At 39.8% G+C, this 18,307-nt stretch overlaps 2 protein-coding genes across 4 annotated transcripts in view; one reads left to right on the top strand and one right to left on the bottom strand.

The window, feature by feature from the left end:
* LOC136017497 (basic proline-rich protein-like) overlaps window positions 1–5,205 on the top strand; it is a 48,271-nt gene extending 43,066 nt beyond the window's left edge. The window contains exon 5 of the mRNA XM_065685810.1: window positions 3,479–5,205. The gene's annotated coding sequence lies outside the window, so the exon portion shown is untranslated. The remainder of the gene's footprint in view (window positions 1–3,478) is intronic.
* Window positions 1–18,307, bottom strand: part of LRP5 (LDL receptor related protein 5) — a 133,295-nt gene that overhangs the window by 25,543 nt on the left and 89,445 nt on the right. For all 3 annotated transcript variants that reach the window (XM_065683138.1, XM_065683137.1, XM_065683139.1), the window contains 8 exons: window positions 16,644–16,860; window positions 14,865–15,154; window positions 12,511–12,737; window positions 12,010–12,194; window positions 8,907–9,230; window positions 6,345–6,547; window positions 3,800–4,011; window positions 1,798–1,988 (listed from right to left, as the gene is read on the bottom strand). In XM_065683138.1, coding sequence (XP_065539210.1) covers window positions 1,798–1,988; window positions 3,800–4,011; window positions 6,345–6,547; window positions 8,907–9,230; window positions 12,010–12,194; window positions 12,511–12,737; window positions 14,865–15,154; window positions 16,644–16,860 — 1,849 coding nt within the window. The remainder of the gene's footprint in view (window positions 1–1,797; window positions 1,989–3,799; window positions 4,012–6,344; window positions 6,548–8,906; window positions 9,231–12,009; window positions 12,195–12,510; window positions 12,738–14,864; window positions 15,155–16,643; window positions 16,861–18,307) is intronic.

Here is an 18,307-nt window from a genome sequence, read left to right on the forward strand (position 1 = left end):
AGGCAAGTTGGTGTCCTGTGGGATATCCTGAAGACAGCCTGAAATTGTGAATACATGAGGCATCAGGAGACACTTGCAATCTAGCAATCCTGCTAGAATCCTAGCCTCTTTGAACAACCTACCAAATCCAGGCCTAAACCAGGCTAATGGGGTGGTTTTTTTTGGCGAGTAGGTCAAGCATCATCTTTTTTTTTCTCCCTTATCTGTAAAATACTGAACATTGATGACTTGGAAAGCTGTGGAGACAGCAGTGGAAAAGGTGATTAATCTATACTATAATCACATTGGACATCATCTTGATTAAATGACAGTCCAAACTATTAATGAATAATTTTAAAAGGAGATGCAAAGGGTACCTATGGCACTGGATGACATCATTAAATTGTTCTTTAGAGAGTGATCTAAATGAAAAACTTGATCTAAATAAAAAAAAAAAGGCTATTTTAAACAGTTATGGTTAGAAACAAAGATGATAAAACACATTACAGGTAAGGAAGTGCTGAATTTCCATAGTAATTAAATACTTTGATTGCCAGAATGAAACAGATGTGTAGTTTTTCAAGATAGAAATCAACAGTTAAATGTAAACAACATTAAGCTGGAAGGACACACAATTCCTCTATTTGAAATCTAATTGAAAACAAAGCATGTTCTCATTGTAGCAATTTTGTATCTTTTCCAATCACTTCAACAATAATATAAAATACCACTTTTTAATTGCCTGGTGTGGCAGACAAGTTATTTGTTAATGGTTTATGAATGTCTAAAACACATCAATAACTCTAACTGAAAAATCCAAGAAACTCATAAAGAAAACTGTTAGACAGGTTTATGGTTCTTTCAACCTTCTCTGAAAGTTAAACACTGCACATCTGTGGTTACTTCATGATTTAGCAGTATGCAGTTAAGCAGGATATAGTGTAAGCTTCAGAATCCTCCATAACAATGTCCTCTCACCAAGCCTATGAGGGAATAAGTTGTCCAAACCAATCCAACTGGCATAAAAACCATTATACATGATTTTGGTCAAATTTATTCAGCAGTCTCAGTTTCCACCAAAATCATTTTGCTTATGTATTCCCATTTTAAAGTGCTTTTCTCAGAAAATACTTTTCAGAGGATCTAATTAAAGCCAACAAAATTTTGGCTGCCAAATTTCTTCTGAAGCTGTGATGCAAGTCCCCAAAATAGCTTAAAATAAAAATATGCTGTTAACTCATTAAAAAAAATCAACAGTTCAGTGAATCACATTACAGAGAGCTCAGCTGGATCAAATACAACCATGGCTTTATGGCTACATGACACATATTCTCTAGTTAATAAATACTGTTTTTCTTCTAAACCTATAGCTTTCCCCTGCATTTATGTTAGCTACAGGGTTTGATACTTTAGCTGTGGCCTGATCAAATAAATGTGCACTAAAACCTTGGGTTCAATAATAAGCAGAGAAAGCTTAGCTTTCCCTGTAAAAAGATCCAAAGAATTGGATTAAAATATGTATTTAGTATGCAAACATATGCTTACATGGAGTTTTAATTCCATGAAAAGGAATAATGCGCACAAAGGAAGCTGCAACCACAGGATACAACTACCAGCATGTGATGGCCTAGCTGCTGATTTATGCATATGTCAGTTCACCCAAGTCCTGTTGTCAGGTCTTATTTATTCGAGACTTAGATCTAAAATAACAATAAACAGACACCCCTGCATTTTATGCTGTACTATGCAAGGACACAGTCCATCTTTTTTTGTACATACATGCGCTTTGTTCCAAATGTTTAACTGCGTATCCCATACCTGACAAGTCACAGCTTTCGATGCGCTTCAGATCTGCATCCACCCAGAAAAGCTTTCCAAGTTTGTTGTCAATCACCAGTGCTACTGGTCGGATTAGCCCAGTTGTAAAAAGCACTTCTCTCTCTGTGCCGTCAAGGGCTGCACGCTCAATCTTGGGAGCTCGCTCTTGCATGTTGGTGAAGTACATGTACCTGAGAACAAAGATATCAGAAGCTTCAGAAAGGAGGCAACCCACCTTTGCACACAGGTTCTGCGCGTAAGTGGGAACAGTTTACACAGGGACAACTGTGTGACTGTTGCTCCTAGCCACAAAGATCCAGATCTGTCACAGCTGCAGAACCCTAAACATTTGCTAACTGGCATATTGAGATAACCTGAAATTAATAGCATTTGTCCTTAATACAGGTCATAAAATGCCTCAGCACTCAGCACTGCTGTGCCGGCAGCACTGTTGAGGTGAGGGCTGTAATTGACTTGTACAAACTTTCTCCAACCATCCTTGGGTAAAGCTGCTCCCATCTGTCAATCAAAGCCCAGAAGCTGTTTCTGACAAAAAAAAACAGAACCATTACCCATCACTCTTTCTGGGTTGCTTTCCTTCTCAGCAAGTAGAAGTTCCTCCCAAATTTGAGAGGAACAAAGACCAGAGAAGGAAGGAGAGCTCAGGATGGCATGTCCTGATGTCTTAGTACCATCAATTCTTTTCATATGCCTAAGCCAATTCAGCTGCAAACAGAAAGTCTCTGCCTTCCCCATGCATAGGGAGAAAAGGGCTTACGCACCCACATGGCAAACTAAGAACTCCCTCAGGAAAAAGTAAGTGATTTTTTCAGTGGTGGATAACATGGGCATGCTCCCTAATACAGGGGTGTGCATAGCCTTTCATGTCAGCATCAGGAACATGCAGTCAAGGGAGAGTTGGAGGGCAGTATTCCTGGAACTAAGGCAGAAGCAGTTCAGAATGCAGAGCTGACTAGAAAATATCAGAGTTTTAGAGGTCAACAAACTCAAACTTCCATTTTAATGGAGAAAGCAGATAAGCTTTTACAAATACAAATGGAAAACTTTCATAAATATGAACAACGAGGTCCAAGTGACTTAAGTACCAATAAGATTAGAATCTTTCCTCTAATCCTCCACTCTCCACACCAGTTTTTGGATTGTGCAAACTATACTGAGTATTGTATAAAATACCAGCCCTCGACAGTCTCTGGGTGCCACGAAGTTACAAACCATTCATACAACATCTTTCAAGCACATGTTAAGTAGTAAATTGGGATTTAGGCATCTAGCTTATTAAAGAGAACAGTAAAGGACCATCTTTGACCTCTGAGAACGAAGCTACTAACCACCTGCAGTGGAGGTGAAGGTGTGCTAAATCTAGTGAAAACTGCTTGGCAGCAAAACAAGGTATTTTCTACCTGTGAGAAATTATTTTAGTGTATCCTACCTGTTTCAATTAATTTCAGACATTTTTGAGATGTACATCAAGGCAGAACTAACTTAAAAGTGGACAGAACACAGCGGTTGGTTTGTTTGTTTCTTTGATTTTATACTATTAGATTAGATCATGAGAGACCCCTTTTTTTTCCTGAAAGCATTTGTTTTATGGTGATCAAACATTTATAAGCCAGATCCCCAGCTGATATAACAGTGTAAATTTTCTTGCTTGTCCTATTAGGTGGCCGGATTGTGCACAGCAAACGGGATAAAGTGGTTTTACTTTGCTTTCACCACCTGAGTTACTTCTTTTCCTCACTATAACCAACCGCATCGCTGTGTGAACATCTATGCATACCAGAGTAGGCAGCCAAGGAGAGAACAGGAAGAGGAACCTGGATACCTTTAAAAGCCAGAACTGGACAAGCAGTCACTGACATCCTGAACAGTAAAATATGCAAAAAGTCCCCTTTCAAAATACACAGATGCAACACAAGATTCACACACACAGCTGGTAAACATCCCAGGAATGCTCTGTACAAGGTACAGAGAGGAATCTCACCCTCGTTCTGCATTTACTACAATGGCTCTGGGCTTGTCGTGATCCCCACGCAGCACCATCCCAATTGACTCGCCGTTCAGCCTGTGGACATTGACTGAATTGGTGGCCTCACAGGTCCAGTACAAGGTATGGCTGTATATATCGATGCTAAGGTCGTGTGGCTGCTTCTCTGGGTTCTGGCTTTGGTTTGGAGTACTCATGACAGTGAAAGGCTGCAAGACAACATATGAGGAACAATTTCCATTAATTATTGTGATTATTGACTGAAGAACACTGATTGCACAGAAAGCATGGTTTATCTACCTACCTACAACAACAAGGAAATAACAAATACAAGAAATGTAATAAAGCTTAACAACAACAACAAGATTTGATTCAAACTGCGGATTAGAGGAAAAACATCTGGAGAAAATCCACAAGATTATGCAAAACTCCCCAGAAAGCAATTGTGGGGCCTCCTGTAAGTAGAATTAATTAGCAGGAGATGGAAGAAAACAATCCTGAATGTTTATGCATGGAACAAACTTGAATGGAACAATGCAAGAAACAAGGCAGGCATCTGGCCAGACCTGCACTGTTATACAGTCAACTGAACAAATCTCTACCTTTTGCCAAAGTCTTCTTACTTTATTATTTATAGTGTTGTAGATGCTGATTTTCTCTAAGTCCTGGCTTCTCTTAAAAACTAAGATCTTCTAATGAAACTGGGTTCTGTTTGCTTACATGTCAAATGGCTACAGCTCTGTTTCACATCCATACTAGCAACATTATCTTGGTTTTACCCTCATAGTCTTGATGGCGGACCTTACAAAACTTGACATTGCCAAGTTCCTGGAAACATTACCCTCAACCCCTTCCAGCATATTATTTACTACACTTTTAACTCTATGTTGAATACTAGACTTCAAAACTATTTCTGTGAAAAGCACTAGAGCATACAGAAACACTCCTAAAGGCAAATAATCTTTCTATTTCTTTAACATTACACAGGCTCCACTAGCGTACAGCCAATCCCAGTGCCCTTGGGATAGTATTACTGCTGGCAGGATTCCCAGCATCAAAGTACCCTTCAAAGGTGACTGCTTCTGGTGACATGATGATGGTGAGGGGGCAGTGGTGGCTTCCTTAAGTTTCCTAATGCAGTGCTCCCAATCCAAACACAGAAACAGTATCAGAGAAAGTTCATACGAGTCAAGAAACCTGAAGACACCATTCTATGCTCAACTTAAGTCAAATGAATTACAGAACACAGCATTATTTGTGAAAGTTATATTTCAGCAACTTGATTTTAAGCCACTAAGTTCTGCACAGTGACATACAGGCCTTTTTGTTTTAATATAAAGCTTTATCTCTATTTTGTCTGGACAGTGTGACTAAAAATAAAAAGAAATGATCCTTTTCCTAAAGTCAAGGGTAACATTACTCAGGTATGAAGTTCATATGCACCGTCTGCAAACAGCACAATTTAGCAAAATTAAGTAAAAATAATTAGTGAAAATCTGAAAGCCAGAATTTGCAGGGGATCTACATCTTCAAAGCTGTGTGACCAAGGTAAACGAAAACACAGAGCAAATGAATCTCCATTGCAATTTGCACCTAGCAACTACCAAAGAGAAGCTAGACTACAACAATTAGCACCTAGCATAATCCCAAAAAGAAAGAGCAAAACTTCTTCAAAATTCATCCACAACCCAGCTAGCTGCCCATCCCAACATACCTCCTTCCAGTCCTCAAAGAAATGGCCAAGAAATAAAATTTCCTTTAAAGGAAACTGTTAAACCTCTGAGTCCCTAGGTGCATGACATTGAATTCATGTCATATTGTTCAGATTTGACTGCTCAAGAATGAGGAAAATATAAATTGCCCACTGTGCATTTCATTTTACAGTCTTACTCAAACCATAGTTTTTAAAAAGTGTGTTACCTTGACCTGGGAGCTATATGTTAACACATAACACCGCCTAGAAGAAGAGTACACTTCTTCCCACTGTTGTGTGAATAGCGCAAAAAGAATACTGTCCCCAACAGCTTTAAAACAACTAAGCATGTAGATAAGCCTATCCCTGTCTGTCACAGCAATCAACTCTGCATTCACTCAGGGTTTAACTACAGCTTGGATAGCTGAGAGTTTTCAGTTTGAGAGAGCTTTACAACGATGACAATATTATCACACAATTGGCATGCACAATATTAATTTTTAGAATACAGTTTATCTGTGCTGAGTATAAAGCACAGTGTATAAACTCAGTATACTGAGTCTGCCTTACTTCAGTGCTCAGCCTTTATTAAAGATTGCAACTCAAGGCTTAACGTTTCAGATACATACGATGTACTACATTTTATTACACATCTTTGTGTATAAATTAAGATCATTATCCTAAAAGCCCTCAGTAATTTTCACATATAAATAGTATATACATAAGAATGCTAGCAAGAGTAAAGTTTAAACCAATGATTCCTTGGTGCAGGAGATGGAAAGGGAAAGCCAAGCATAAAGCACAAAGCACACAAAAAGACCTGCACAAAGCTACACCATGTTAACTTGCCTGAGTGCCGTCATCTTTGGCTCTTTTTATAATATTCTGACGTCCATCCACCCAGTAGATAAATTTATCTAAGGGATCATAATCGATAGCCTTAACATTCCTTAGACCATGCATAGGCAGGATGATATCTGGACTTTGCTGATCATCTGGTATCATCCGGCTGATTGCAGATTTCTGGCTAAACAACAGGAAGCTGGCAGGGGCTAAAACAAGTCAAAATAGAATGCATAAGAAAATGCAACTCACATGGTCAAAAACACATCCACACAGAAGACAAAGAATATTCAAAACAAAATCCCAGAGAGGCAATTATATTCACAATGAAAATGAAGGCAATTCATAATTGAAGATTTTTGCTATGAAGTTGAAAACATTTCTTTGTGTACTTCTGGAGGGTAAATGTGCATATCCTCACCCAGAAAGTATTTCCTTTTCATATTATAAGATAAGTATGTGCCCCATATGGAATTTAAACACCAGTGACAATGGGCAATACACAGTCAAAGGTTTTCCTGTATCATCATAGAATCATTTAGATTAGAAAAGAGCACCCACTAACACAGTACTGCCAACTCCACCACTAAACCATGTCCCTAAGTGCCACATCTACACATCTTTTAAATACCTCCAGGGATGGTGACTCCACCACTTCCCTGGGCAGCCTGTTCTGATGCTTGACAATGCCTTCAATGAAGAAGTTGTTCCTAATATTCAATCTAAACCTCTCCCGGTGCAAGCTGAGGCCATTTCCTCTTGTGTTCTATCAGTTATTACTTATGAAATAAGACTGAACCCCACCTTGCTCCACCTTCCTTTCAGGTAGTTGTAGGGAGCAGTAATGTCCCCCTTGACACTCCTAGAATTGTTCTCTAGACCCTTCACCAGCTTTGTTGCCCTTCTCTGCACCCACTCCAGCACCTCAATGTCCTTATAGCGAGGGGCCCAGAACTGAACACAGGACTCGAGGTGCAGCCTCACCAGTGACCAGTACAGGGGGATGATCACTGCTCTGGCCCTGCTGGCCCTGCTATTTGTGATACAGACCAGGATGCTGTTGGCTGCCTTGGCTGCCTGGGCACAAGCTGGATCATGTTCAGCTCTGTCAATCAGCACCCCCAGGTCCTTCTCCATGAGCAGCTTTCCAGCCACTCTTCCCCAAGCCTGGAGCATTGCAGGGGGTTGTTGTGACCCAAGTGCAGGACCCAGAACTTCGTTTTGTTGAACCTCATACCATTGGCCACAGCCCGTGGATCCAGGCTGTGCAGAGCCTTCCTACTCTCCAGCAGACCAACACTGCCTCCTAACTTGGTGTTGTCTGCAAACTGAGGATGCGCTGGATCCCCTCAGCGAGATCATTGCTATAGATACCAAACAGAACTGGCCCCAGTACTGAGCCCTGAGAAGCACCACTTGTGACCAGCTACCAGCTGGATTTAACTCCATTCACCACCACTCTTTGGGACTGGCCACCCAGCAAGTTTTTTACCCAGTGAACAGTACACCTATCCAAGCCGTGAGCAGTCAATTTCTCCAGGGAATGCTGTGGGAGGTGGTGTCAAAAGCTTTACTAAAGTCCAGGTTTACAACACCCACAGCCTTTCCCTTGTCTACTAAGTGGGTCATCTCATCATAGAAGGAGATGGGTTAGTCAATCAGAACCTGTCTTTTGCAAAGCCACTCTTTCATTCAGCTAAAATTTCCTTATATGCTACTGTGTGAGGATGCCCAAAGGTTTGTTGGTTTATTTCAAATCTACGGTGCATTTATATTTATCTGCTATTTTCACTAGAAGCTTAAATTCTTACTGGACAACTAGTGAATTGGCAGGCATAACATCTATCACACGCAGAGGGAAAACAAACTTCTATGGATTTCAAGTGCATGTGCACATTGTGCAGACTACTTAGGAGGCTGTTTTACTGGATGTTATTTTTGATGATTTTATTAAACACTGAAGAGAAAAAGTCTTTTTTTTTTTGTTTAGAATTTCTCTTCCACCCACCTACACACTTAGGTAAGGACCAGAAAAGCTTCAATCACTCCACTGAATCACCTAGAAAGCACTTCTATTAAAACAAGTAAGACCAGACTTGACAGTGCTGTTATTTCTAAGATTTGAAATACAAACCTTCAGCCCTAATTCATGTCTGAAAAATGGAAATAAAACTCCCTAACATGTTCTCATATTTAAAGCAGAACCTTTGAAATCATAGAATCATAGGGTCACAGAACAGTTTGGGTCAGAAAGGACCTTAGGATCATCTACTTCCAATCCCTCTGCCACAGGAAGGGACACCTCACACTAGACTATGTCACCCAAGGCTCTGGTCCAACCTGGCCTTGAACACTGCCAGGGATGGAGCACTTATCACTTCTTTGGGCAACCTGTTCCAGTGCCTCACCACACTCACAGTTAAGTTTAAACCTGTTGCCCCTTTTCCTGTCACTGCAGTCCCTGATGAAATGGAGTTGAAATATCCCTTCACTTGCTATACTGAAAGGCATCACGAACACCTGGGAGCCACAAGCACTGAAGAATAGAGTAGCAAACAAAAGACTTACAACTACAGTTCCTGCTGTTGGGATCCAAGGTATAATGAGCAGCACAGCCACACCTAAATCCATTTGGTATGGCAAGGCACAAATGACCACAATGGCCATTATTTTGCACACAATCATTCAAGCCATCTTGACGTGAAGAATGGAAGACTAATATATCCATCACAAAATCCAGATGGCCCTGAATAAGTGTCCGGTTCTTCCCACTGGTCTTGTCTGCTCTTTCTATGCTGTGAAGATTCCAGTCTGTCCAGTAGATGTAGTCATTGTATTGGGTTAATCCAAACGGATGAGGTAGATCATCTGCTATGATTTCTCGCTCTTGGCCTGCAAAAATAAGGATAATAACTAAAGGACAATTCCCAAGTCATGAAATGAAGAGTGTGACTGGCATCAAGAAAATGTTTTTGATTCCCTTTTTAACATATAACCTCATTTTCCAAGTCAGCACCATGGGATTCGCTGTTAACCAGTATCTGCTGAATGGGTAACCTAAACATTTGCATTCAAAAACCTTATCCTGATATTGTCTTGCCTATAAAGCAGTCTGAAATTGTGCCAGTGCGTTGCCATTTAAATACCGCCCTGTACATCTCACGTTTATCATCCTGAACAGATGTGGGAAAACATATTCAAGAATACTATCAGCTCCAGGAATATCTTAGGCCAATAAACCCCCCAGTTAATATGCATGAAAGCAACAACATACAACAATCTCAAGATTCACAGAGAAACAAATAAAAAGAAATTACGGTGTTTCACTCTAGAAACACAAATCTTTTGCAGTGCAATTTAACATACCAAGAAATCAGGAAACCATTTGTTTGGCAGAAATCCCAGTACTCCCACACTCAGTGGCTCAGATAGCAACATTCACAACAGATTTAACACCTTCCAGAGCATTAGATGGCCTCTGCCACAGATACACTACTAAGTACAGTCTTATTGTAAATCACCTTCCTAAATATTTTCAAGTACAAACCCCTATGAATCTCTGCCACTTTACACGAAATGAAGATGTAGCCTTCATCAGCATCTTCTCCTCCACAAAATATCCAATGCTAGATTCTACAGAACACTTAATTTTTCTTCCCCTGCTCTATTTACCGTTGTGCCCTCTCCCATCTGGCCAAGACTGGAGAAGGCATGAAAACTCCCAAAACAAGAACATGAAGCCATTTCCCTATGAAACACCAAAGTAAATATAGAGGCAACCTTCCCAATTACTTTTAGGCATCTGAAGTTAGGGGCACAGATATTCTGCACACTCTCAGGTACTTCTTAGAGCAATTCTGGTCCACAGTGATAAATTCAGGCTACAGGCTCTTTTGAAGGAAGTGGATAAGCTGTCTAATTGAATTTTGATAGTCTGTAGATGGAGGAATATCTCCCCCCAAAAAGTGATTTTTTCCGTCTGGGTAATGTTTATAACGACCAAGATCAAGCTGGGACAGCATCCATTCATTCACTTAAAAGGGCTTCATTCATTGCTGGTGGGGTAGACGTTTCTATCAGCAACACTCATTCAGATCTCTCCTGGCAAGGAGGCTGGCATGGCATAATGCAGGCAAAGTCTAATAATATTTCCTTAACTGATTGAGCCTACTTACCAGAAATCTACCAGAGTCTTTACAATCTGCCAACTAAAAAGATATCATACAATGTTAGCTTCAGTGCTCAGCCTTTTACCTTCTCATCACAAACAACAGTAAAAGTAGGTTCAGCTTTAGAACCAGTTTAATTTACCACAGATGATTTCAATATTGTGTTTCTTCTCAATGTCACAATCGGTTTCTAGTTTAACCTTGTGTATGGCTATTTTGTTTCTCCAAGTGTAGTGTAGAAGCTTAGTGAGAGCTTTAATAGATCATGGACACTGGATGGAAGGATAAGCAACTCTAGATAAAGGCCAATCTTACTGCAACTTCTAAACAGTAATACAACTACAACAGTAACCCGAAAAAAACAATACAAGAAACACAAAATCAGCGACAGCATTAGAATGCAAAACTGCATCGCTTTCTCTGTTTTCCTGAGCTTAGTAGATTCTCTGGAAATAATGCACATACAATAAACCCTCTAAAAATAATCTAATATTCTCACTCTAATGATAGCTTTTCACAGATTTTTAAAAAAAAAGTTGCAGGGAAGTTTTATGTATTATGATCAATCAGAGCATTTTCTGTACCAATCATGTATGAGTTTGCTTAAGTACTGTGTTCTGCCAAATAAACCTTGATTTTAATATGCGAACCCCAGAGGCATTAGTTCCCATCTCACAAAGGCCTTTCCTTGAAAATGGTACTGGGATAGGATGTCAGGTCAGGAACTTCTGGATTCCATTTGTGATCCTATCACAGATTCATCGTGTGGCATTTGGAAACTTATATAAACTCTCTTTTCTCAAAAACTCTGCCTCAGCTAAAACCTTGAACACCATTTCATATTTACAAAATATCTGGACAATACAAAAGCTCTATGTCAGCTGCAGAAAACAAAATTTCCTTCTTTTATCCAGTTAGTTATCATGTCAAAATCTGTATGAAAGTTTAGTAAATCTTAGCACACCCCTTGTATGTATAAACAAAATTCCAGTGGAAGATACAAAAATGTGTAAAGTTGTGTACAAAACATGTTATGATATACTGCAGAAGTAGCTGCACACCACTTCAGACTGCAGGAAATTCAAGCTGTATTTTGGTTTTGTTTTTCAGCTAATACAACAGTGTGAAACTGGAAACAGAGATACTACTTCAACAGAAAATGAGTGTCCAGACTGAGAAGTCAGAGGTAGTTTAGAGTGAACCTATACACTGCCCACACTGAGAAACTCAGAGGTCACCTCTGCTTTGGTAAAACACAGGCATTTTCATATTAACACACAGAAATGACATTCTATCTCATCTTCATTATAAATCATTATATGGTTATTAATTTAGGAATATTTAAAGAATATTCTTAAACATTCAACTCTTCATTTTCTCTCGTAAGAAAAATATACACACAAGTTTAATATCAATTATACAATTCCAATGATGTATTATTCAACTGTGTTACTGTGGCCAGCACACACTGTACTGGCTGGTGCGATATAACACTAGATTACCTAGCATATTTGATGACTCAATCATGCTTGTGTCTAAGTCAGTCCAATATAGCCTTTGGTCTGCATAATCAATAGTGAGGTCATTGGCACGACCCACTTTGTCCACCAAAGTGATGCTGTTTGTTCCATCCATATATGCTCGAACAATTCTAGGTTTACCTCCCCATTCGGTCCAGTACATGTATCTGCAAGGACAAGTGGAACAAAAGAGTGCATCAGCTAAGATTGTGTTTAGCTGCATGCTTTGCTTTTTCTACATTTATTTTCTTAATTGTAATAATAATAATTAAAAAAATAGGAATAACCCATGTGGCATTGCAGTACTGAGAGGCAGAAAAATATGATTGACAATTCTTAATTTTTCATTGTAACCCACAGGACTGTGGAGCATTTATCATCTTTCCGAAGACCCTAAAGAAATGGAACTATATAACCTGCAAATTAACTTGTCATGTACAAGAATATGCACACAAAGCTTTGAAAAACAGCACTGTCCCTTACCCTTTGGTAGGATCAAGAGCCAGAGACCTTGGGTTGTCCAAGTCCTTCCACACAAGGACCTGCCTGTATTGTCCATCCAGGCGGGCTACTTCAATGCGATTCGTTCCAGTATCTGCCCAGTAGAGGTTCTTTCCCATCCAGTCTACAGCCATGCCCTCAGGATAATCCAGCCCAAACTCAATAACATGTTCAACAGAGCTCCCATTCATAAAAGCTCGGCTTATGGTCTGGAAAACAATTGTGTAAAACTATTATGGTGTTTACAGATAGCCCACAGAAACAAAATGAATGATCACTATCAAGTTCAGTGTACAAAAAAATAAATCGGTAAAAAAACTCAGGCAGTGTTACATTTTCTAAAATAACTTTCTGTTGTCAAAAATGACAGAGCAGTTCACGGAGTAAAAAGACGTGAATTTTCAAAGCTGATGGTTTCTGATGGCTAGTCCAGGACATCTTAAAAGGATACGATTTTCAGAAAGCGCTATGTATCTGCAGGTTCTTCCTTATTTCTTCTCCCCCCTATTTACACATACAAAGTTCAGTGGGTTCTTTTTAATTACTTTATTCACTGTAATGTTTTAAGTCTCAGAAACAAATCTCAATTCAGAGAAATCTGAATTAAACTGTTTCTCATGACCTGTCACCAGGAGCAATTTTGCTGATCCCATCTACACTTTTGCACACTCAACAAAACAAGTCATGGGGCAAAGAGCGTGTACACACAAAGAAGCCACTCCTAACAAGGAGCACCGACACAACCCCCAACTAAATCACTGGTAACTTAACTTCCAGGACCAATGTACAAGCACCCACCCTTGTTATCAACACTAAGCAATCATGCTACATACCTGCTAATATTTCAGCTATTAATTTCGTAATGATTTGATAAACGAATGTGTCAGGGTAAGAGACATTTTGTATTTTATCCTGTGGGAGGAGTGGTCAGAACTAGATGATCTTTAAGGTCCTTTCCAACTCAAACCAGTCTGTGATTCTGTGATTTTTTAAAGGTGAATCTCAAAACCAGAAATCATGTAGTATATCTGTGCAGCTATAACCCACGTCTCAAAAAAAGTATAATTGTTTTGGAAAGTGGGTCCTCATACAACCAGAGGCAGGAAGAGATCAGGGAAGTGGTGGTCACCAAAGGAAATGGAGAAGACTATGGGCTCTGAAGTTACACTACCTGCTGCTAAGCTGCAGGAGGCGGGTGGGCAGAGGGAATGAAACCCCAAATGTGCCGAAGCACACACTGATATCTATGTGAAAACAGAGTATGCTGGGTAATTCAGGAGGCTGCAAACAAGTAACACGTTTTCCAGTTCTGCACAGAGTGAGACTGGGATCTTTGCACTGACGCAGCTGAAATACTGTGTTTTCCACTACAAGTGGTTAAGGTGACTACAGTCCAGCTCTCCGTGCGCTTGTGGGAGATTTATTTAGTAACTGTATCTGCAGTATGCTAATTTATTACATTGGCACTGTTCCTGAAGGAAAGGTATCCACACCACAACCAGCACTGTTAACGCTAAAGCACAACCCTCATTAGTCTTCACAGAGAGGCTATGGAAACTCCACATGCCCTGCGGTGACTAAAAGTGAGCTTTTCCCTATTATGGCTTAGGCGCATTGGCAAGGAAACTTAGATTGCTTCTGGAAAACCTATTAAAAGGCTAAACAGAGGAATTCGCTTCCAGTAAAGTGAATCCATCATTTTCTACCATTACTTCACTTCAAAAGCAAAGTAACACTGATGACCAGCGCAACACTTATTTTAGCATGCACCTGGATGTGAATCAAATATGCCACAGGCAATGTCAAACTCCTGGGGAACACACTGAGACAGAACTAGGGACAGGCTGGGGCTTAACACAGTGTGGAGGGTACTGGACAAGTTCCCTGGCCTTTTCTGTGCCAAGCTGGAGCCACAGACTAACAGCAACCAGTCCAAAGTTCGCTTGCCAAATGTTAATATTGAGTAAGATTGCCTTTCAAGTCAAAACTGGAAAAGGATAGAAAGCTGGGGTGGTTGCCAAGCTCGATGTTTAAATTACTCTGTGACATGAAAACAGCTTTTCTACAATAGATGCATATATGGATGCAACACATGCAGCATCCAAGGCATTCGGTATGGGCAGACACTACTTTGGATTTTTCTTTGAAGCAGGAAAATGCCTGTCACCCAACTGTGCATTCAACAATGCAACTGTCTTCATCTCCAAGAGTCTCCTTGGATGCAATTCAATGACAACATTAGCAACTGCAGGACAGATCACGTAACAGAGACCTTTGTTAGATCAAAGTAACTGCTCTGTGGCTTTATATTCAGAGAATTCACATGGCAGTAATACCTTCAGACTAACATCAGTCCAATAGATTCTGTTATCAGAGACATCAAAATCCAGAGCAGATGCTTCCTTGACTCCAGTAAGAGGAATAGCAACATCATTATTATTTGTTTCAAGGGAAATCCGATGAATTGCTGCTCTGCTTGTGAAAACTAAGAAGGCTTCAGGAATGATGCAAGTCTTCATGTCACTTAACAGCTCAAGGCCAATGGGACAGGCACACCTGGTCTCCTGGGGTGTAAAGAAACACAGATGGCTGCAGCCTCCGTTGTTCTCTGCACACGGGTTAGTTCCTTAAAGAAAACACAAACCAAAACAGTTACTGGTGCAGTGTGGAGGTAGGGGGAGGCAGAATCGAAATGCAGTGTAATTATAATTTTTCAAACTAAGTTATCACTATGGGCTGTCAACAGGGAATTAAAAAAAACCAAACAAACCCAACAATCCAAACCAACATTCAAAACTGTTTATTTCCTCCTATCCAAGGATTAGGAAACCGGTCCTATCCCTCCTATAGTACAAACAGCTACAAACATAGCCCTCTAGTTTCCCCAAAGATTGAGTTCCTTCACTGAAGAAGGGTAATTACATACATGTTCAGCTTAGCTATTTTTGGCCAAATACTCCATCTTTGTATCTCTTTGAATCCATAAGTTTTTCAAATGTTCACTGATACAAAATAATGAGAAAAGAGCTGGGTAACTGCAGTTCTTTCTCAGCTGTTTAATTTAAAGCTGAAAGGATTCATTAGCAGAAACAATTCCAAGCAGATCACCACAATCTCACACTTATTTTTCCTTGTGAACAGATAGGAAGGGAATGTGGAAGACAGAATAAGGACCAAAAGATAAGTAGGTGCTATACCTGATCTGCTGCAACCACAGATTTGGGTATTTAAAGACTGTTACCACAAGGAAATCTACAAGATCAGTCTCAGCCAGGTTTCTTTCCCTTCTTAGGACATACATATTTCAGGCTAATGCTGTAACTTCAGCTTGAGGACTTGACTTCAAGTAAAACTTCCTGAAAGGCTGGAAATCCATGGACTAGCAAGGTGTAATTTGACAATCTTCTGCACGTGATCCTGCTGCAACTATTATCTGCTATGCCCGGACTCCAATATTCCAGGTAGTCAACAGATCTGTGGTGAACAAGCACCTCTCACGAGTTACTAGTGAAGCCAGGAGGTCCATACTGCCCTGCAGAGTGCTGGCAGAGGACCTAGAACACTGGCTGCTTGTTTCAGCCAATGCAGTGGAAGAACGTGGAGCTCCAGCTGCTGATTCCATACTAAGGGCAAGATTTAATTTTTAATGATTTAGGTGTTAAAGTTAATCCTGTAGTGCCACATACTTTGAGGCAACGCTGTAGTGGCCACTAACTCTGCGTACACTACTCAACCTAGTAAAAACCATTCTGCTAACAGAACGTTGCTGAGACTTTGTACTAGAAGACGAGAACATCAGAAAATGGAGCAATTCTGTGAGCACCAAAAGTAACAATTCCTATTACTGGAGGCAGGAATAAAGTTCTCATAAAAATTCAAAGAGTGCAGTGAGAAGCTGTGGAAGACTTATGTCAAATGGCACTATGAAGTAGAAGCCCATACTTTTGTAACACTGTATTTTCTCAACTTTAGAGAAATAGGTGCAGTTTTCCTTTAAAATAATTAAAATATATGATCCCACAGTTATTCTCAGTACAAACAATCAATGGCTGCTTAATGAAAGCAAACCCATCTAGAAACTATTATAAATTCATCCCATGATTGCTCCTGCTTACCAAACACTTTGGTAACACTTGTTGCTTTAAGGCCCATTAAATCTGGCAGCTGATCAATAATGATGTCTCTGCTAGCCTTTATCTTGTGAACCCTTTCAATACTTCTTCTCTGCCAGTCAGTCCAGTAGATGTAATCTCCCAGCAGTGTGAACCCAAATATATGTGGAAGCTTATCTTCGAGGAGGGTTTTCCTCATTGTTCCATCAACATTTATGACCTGTGGGATGATAAGAAAAAAAGAATAATCTTCTCTAATGCTGATACAATTAAATGGCAATATCAACCACATTTTGACAACTTCTCCAGTTTTACATAAGGACCTCCTGAAATTCACAGCATGCTGCTTTCAAAAGAACCTACTGCTAATTTTGTTGGAAGATAAATATATTGGAATGACAAGACTGAATGTGGCTTCTCTCACACCTTCTCCATGAAAAACCAAAGCAATGTGAATTTAACTTGCATCGGTTCAAACCTGCAAACAGCACTGCAAAGGGACGGGTTTTTTTGGGATGGGAGTGAGATTCAGGAGATTTTCAATTTCCATTCATGCCTTGGTCTCAACTGAACTCTTATCTGCAGAAACAAGGCATGGCTGGACTGACTTTTAGTACTAAATCACAGGGAACAGAAGCCATCAGAATTCTTTCAGGGCACAACAAGCCTTCACTTATGATAAGCAAGATCTTTAAGATGTGGAATAAGTGTTGACTTATGTAAATTTGTATTCTGAAATTTGCAGAGAAAGCAAAATAGTACTGGAGATGGGATAAGCAAGCCCCACATATATATATATATGTGCAATATATATGTGCTATTGGGTAATTATTTCATAAGCAATTACTACAGTGATCTCGTGCTACCCCATGTTGCTTGGCATAAGGAGAGATTCATATGGTCTGACCCTTATCAACAATCACTGGACAAGACAGGAAATTAAAATGTCCTCATAAAATTCCCCCTGCCACATGCCTAAAGTCACCTCCATCTACTACACAAACTGCAATAATCTTGAAAACTAATCTTGAAAACTTATACTGTGAGCAGCATCAAGTTCAGTGCCGCATTAAAACCAAAGCAAAAGACCACAACTGAAGACAATTTATTTTCCAATGTGTTTTGGTGCAATTGCTTATACAAATGCTTCACAAGTGGACCAATTACTGTCCTTAAATTTAGGCTACCATGGCTTGTGATTGATGTTTTAAATAGTCTCCACTACTATTTGGAAAGTATTTGTTTAGTCAGACTCATACTAACCCTGTACTTTGTAGGTGATTACGTTGCCTTCACTATGCCACACTTTTACTTTTGTGATTTAAGGGGATCTATGGCCATTTCAATGCCATATTCCCCTGACTTTCAAATTGCTAAGTGTTTAAGTGCAACATTTATTTCTTACTTTAAAAATGTCTATAACTTACACTCAATGTAACAGTAAGCCATTAACTGCCTAACAATATTGCGGGCAGTCAAAACCAACCATCAGTTTTAGCATAATACAGATATTATACAACAGTAAGTTGCAAAGTTTTCTCCATACAGGGTAGGCAGCAGAAGCACCTAAATTTCTTTTTTCAACACGACCAATGACAGCCACATCTTACTAAATTAGCATGTGAATTTCATGATGTACACACCCCCCCATAGCAGATACCCAAATA

Source organism: Lathamus discolor, chromosome 6 (assembly GCF_037157495.1).
Source record: "Lathamus discolor isolate bLatDis1 chromosome 6, bLatDis1.hap1, whole genome shotgun sequence".
In the NCBI taxonomy this organism is placed as follows: Eukaryota; Metazoa; Chordata; class Aves; order Psittaciformes; family Psittacidae; genus Lathamus; species Lathamus discolor.